The sequence below is a fragment of the Chiloscyllium plagiosum genome, chromosome 9, assembly GCF_004010195.1.
Source record: "Chiloscyllium plagiosum isolate BGI_BamShark_2017 chromosome 9, ASM401019v2, whole genome shotgun sequence".
Classification (NCBI taxonomy): domain Eukaryota; kingdom Metazoa; phylum Chordata; class Chondrichthyes; order Orectolobiformes; family Hemiscylliidae; genus Chiloscyllium; species Chiloscyllium plagiosum.
The window spans coordinates 71,466,424-71,470,691 of NC_057718.1; the positions used below are offsets into that span (position 1 = coordinate 71,466,424).

The 4,268-nt window shown below is 40.8% G+C and overlaps 1 protein-coding gene across 1 annotated transcript in view; it reads right to left on the reverse strand.

Annotated features, from left to right (window-relative positions):
• Positions 1–3,499: 3,499 nt before the first annotated feature.
• The window catches only part of sod2 (superoxide dismutase 2, mitochondrial), a 27,344-nt gene continuing 26,575 nt past the window's right edge, over positions 3,500–4,268 (reverse strand). Inside the window, exon 4 of the mRNA XM_043696186.1 lies at positions 3,500–3,742. Within this exon, the coding sequence (XP_043552121.1) occupies positions 3,597–3,742 (146 nt within the window). The 3' untranslated portion in view covers positions 3,500–3,596. The remainder of the gene's footprint in view (positions 3,743–4,268) is intronic.

Consider the following 4,268-nt stretch of genomic DNA (forward strand, 5'->3'; position numbering starts at 1 on the left):
GGTACACCTGATCAGGTCCTGAGGATTTATCCACTTTTATGCATTTCAAGACGTCCAGAACTTCCTCCTTTTTAATATGGACACTTTTCAAGATGTCACCATCTATTTCGCGACTCTATCTTCCATGTCCTTTTCCAACAGTAAATACTGTGGCAAAATACTCGTTCAGTATCTGCCCCATCTTTGAAGGGCCCTATTCTCTCCCTAATTACAATTTTGTCCCTAATGTATTTGTAAAAACCCTTTGAAATCTCCTTTACTCTATTTGACAAAACCATTTCATGTCCCCTTTTTGCCGTCCTGATTTCCCTCCTAAGTATACTCCTACTGTCTTTATACTCTAAGGATTCACTTGATCTATCCTGTCTATACCTGACATGTGCTTCCTTCTTTTTCTTAACCAAACCCTCAAATTCTTTAGTCATCCAGCATTCCCTATATCTACCAGCCTTTCCTTTCACCCTAAAGGAATATACAGTTCCCTGGACTATCGTTATCTCATTTCTGAAGGCTTCCCATTTTCCAGTTGTCCCTTTACTTGCAAACATCTGCGCCCAATCAGCTTTTGAACGTTCTTGCCTAATACCATCAAAATTGGCCTTTCTCCAATTTAGAACTTTAACTTTTAGATCTGGACTATACTTTTCCATCACTATTTCAAACTAATAGAATTGTGATCGCTGTCCCCAAAGTGCTTTCCCATTGACACCTCTGTCACCTGCCCTGCCTTATTTCCCAAGAGTAGGTCAAGTTTTGCACCTTCTCTAGTAGGTACATCCACATACTGAATCAGAAAATTGTCTTATATACACTTAAATTCCTCTCAGTCTAAGCCCTTAACACCATGGCAGTCCCACTCTATATTTGGAAAGTTAAAATTCCCTACCATAACTACCCTATTATTCTTACAGATAACGGAGATCTCCTTACAAATTTGTTTCTCAATTTCCCTCTGACTATTAGGGGGTCTATAATACAATCCCAAAAAGGTGATCATCCCTTTCTTATTCCCCAGTTCCACCCAAATAACTTCCCTGGATGTATTTCCGGGAATATCCTCCCTCAGTACTCAGTAATGCTATCCCTTATCAAAAATGCCACTCCCCCTCCTTTCTTGTCTCCCTTTGTCCTTCCTTAGCATTTGTATCCTGGAACATTAAGCTGCCAGTCCTGCCCATCCCTGAGCCATGTCTCTGTAATTGCTATGATATCCCAGTCCCATCTTCCTAACCATGCCAAGAGTTCATCTGCCTTCCCCGTTAGGCCTCTTGCATTGAAATACACTGTAAATGCAGTTTAATTTATCCGTCCTACCTTGTTCTCTGCTTTGTCCCTGCCTGTCCTGTTTGACTCACCTTTGTTTTCAACTGTATCAGATTGAAATCTTTCCTCCCTATCTCTCTGGGTTCCACCACCCCTCTCCCCTCCCCCCTCACCTTAATAGTTTAAATCCTCCTGAGCAACTCCAACAAATCTCCCTGCCAGCATATTTGTCTCCTTCCAATTTAGGTGCAATCTGTCCTTCTTGTACAGGTCACTTCTACCCCAAAACATTTCCAATGATCCAAAAATGTGAATCCTTCTCCTGTACACCAGCTCCTCAGTCATGCATTCATTGGCTCTATCCTTCTATTCCTGCCCTCACTAGCTCGTAGCACCGGGAGTACCTCCTTTTAAAATTCCTGCCTAACTCTGTCATCTCCCTTCATATGTACTTGGTTCCAATGTTTACAATGACCTCCTGCTGCCTCCTCTCCCCCTCGAGAACATTCTGCATCCTTGATCCTGACACCAGGGAAGCAACACACCATTCTGATCTTTTGCTGCTGGCCACAGAAACGTCTGTCTGTACCTCGAACTAGAGAGTGCCCTAATACAATTGATCGCTTGGAACCAGACATACCTCTCATTGCATGAAACCAGAAACTCAATACCAGAAACTTGGCTGGTTGTGCTACGTTCCCCTGAGAATCCATCACCGCCCTACATTTTCCAAAACAGCATACTTATTTGAAATGGGAATAGCCACACAATGCTCCTGCAATAGCTGCCTACCTCTTACCTTTTCTGAAGTTAACCCATCTATGTGACTGTATCTGAGACTTTTCTCCCTTCCTATAACTGCCATCCATCACATCCCCTTGCTCTTGTAAATTCCTCACTGCCTCTTCAACCGACTCATTTGATCTGATGGGATTCGCAACCAATGGCATTTATTGCAGATATCACCCTCAGTAACCCATAAATTCTCCCGAAATTCCCACATCCGACAAGAGGAGATATCACTCTACAAAGGGCCATTTTTGCTTCTTTCAAGCTACAGACCCAGAAAATAGCACTGTCTTATTCCTCTACAAAAACACTGCTCCAGGTTAAATTAATACTTATGTTTTAAGTTTAATCAAGAGACATAGCTCAATAAAACATATAATCAAGAAAGAACTCACTGCTGCAGACTTATTTTAAGGCCATGCTTAAAATCCACTTATCTGCTTCTGTGCTGTGACCTCTCCCAGACAGGTTCCTCCAAAATCAGTTGTGAATTTCATTGTCTTTTCATTTTCCTAGGCGCACTCCAATGTCCAGCGATACATGAATTCAACAGCAAAGGCAGTAACTGCTAACTCTGTCAGTTAGCAATGTGGGTTTCTTCCTCTTTCTCCCTCCTACTCTGACCTCACTATGTGCTGCCTTAGTCTGTTTTCTCAGTTTTAAAAGTGCTGTTGTTTTGATTTCCTTTTTTCTCCAAAGTTCCAAAACAACGCAACAGCATATAAAACAGTAATTGCTGCTCCTGGAATTCGAGGAAATCACCTCCAACACCTAAAATCCCTAAAAAAAAAATGGAGCAGCTCTTACAGCCAGAAATCTTTCCCGTCCTCAATTTTGGATTACCCAGAATCCTTGGCCATGCGAAACTGCCCATAATGTTCAGGGATGTGTAGGTTAGATGCATAGTCAGGGGTAAATATAGGGTAGGGGAATGGGTTTGGGTGGGATACTCAGAGGGTGCGTGTGGACTTGTTGGGTCGAAGGGACCGTTTCCGCATTGTAAGGATTCTAAATCAAAAAAAAAAGCAATTAAGAAACATTCAAAAGTTTCTTCATACTGGGTCAGCATTGAAAAATCATCTATTAGCCCACAATGAAATCTACAATGACAGTGAGTACTTGTTGGTCAAGTTCATAGAACTGCCCCAGCATTTCTGATGATAGCAACCTCATTGCCGTACAACACCCAAAACCACTTCCACTCTTAGAACAGAAGACAGTAGGAATGTTTGGCTTCTTAGTGGTGCCAAAATGGGAAAGAAACACTACTGTGCTTGGCACTGTTCCTGATGATTTTGCTTCCATGTTGGCATGGAGCACTCTGGCTCATGTCCAATTCAATGCCATGAAGATAATGTGGAACTTCCTTTCTGACAGTCAGCCAACATTTGTTGCTGGGATGGAACTTGTTTAGATAGGGTTTAAAATCAATACAAAAAATCGTAAGTCTGGATGTTTTCAAATATTTAATGATTTAAACATGGAGCAGAAAGCTGAAAACTGTTTAACAAACTTGATTTGATAAACATTTTTTAAAATACTACTCATTTCATGGCAGCTTTCAGTCTCTCTCCTACATTCTCCCAGTTGATAACATTCCAGATGGCTTTTAGATAGTCACCCCGTACATTCTTGTATTGCAGATAGTACGCATGCTCCCACACATCAATTCCAAGAAGGGGAATTAGACCTGAAACACGTGAAAGGACAGCTTCAGTCAATCTATTCAAAAAACTTCGCATTAGCAGATTTTCAATAATTTCAGATGCAAATCCTTTACAGAAACAAATGTCATTGCATACGTATTTGTAAATATATGAGAAACAGGATTTGAAAAGCTAACTCCCAATGAAGAGGCACACTGGACCAAAAAGCCACTGCGTGTGGCGTCCTTTTCATCAGCATGGTAAATTATAGGCTGTTATTTCTATCACGAGGCACAGAAATACCAGGCATCATTCAAAGGAAAATATAACAGATAAATAATAAATGCCAGTAATAAAAGACTGTTATGGGTCAGGACTTTTATCAGGAAGACAATATTATTAATACAATATAAATGAAAGAGTGGGAGCTTATGAAATATGATATAATGACAAAGATCCCTTGAGTATGCTTTTTTGATAATTTGATTACTAACACAGCTGTAATGTCCCAATCCAAAAGTTTTAAATACTTCTGAATCCTATCCAGAGAGAGAGAGACGGAGAGAGAGG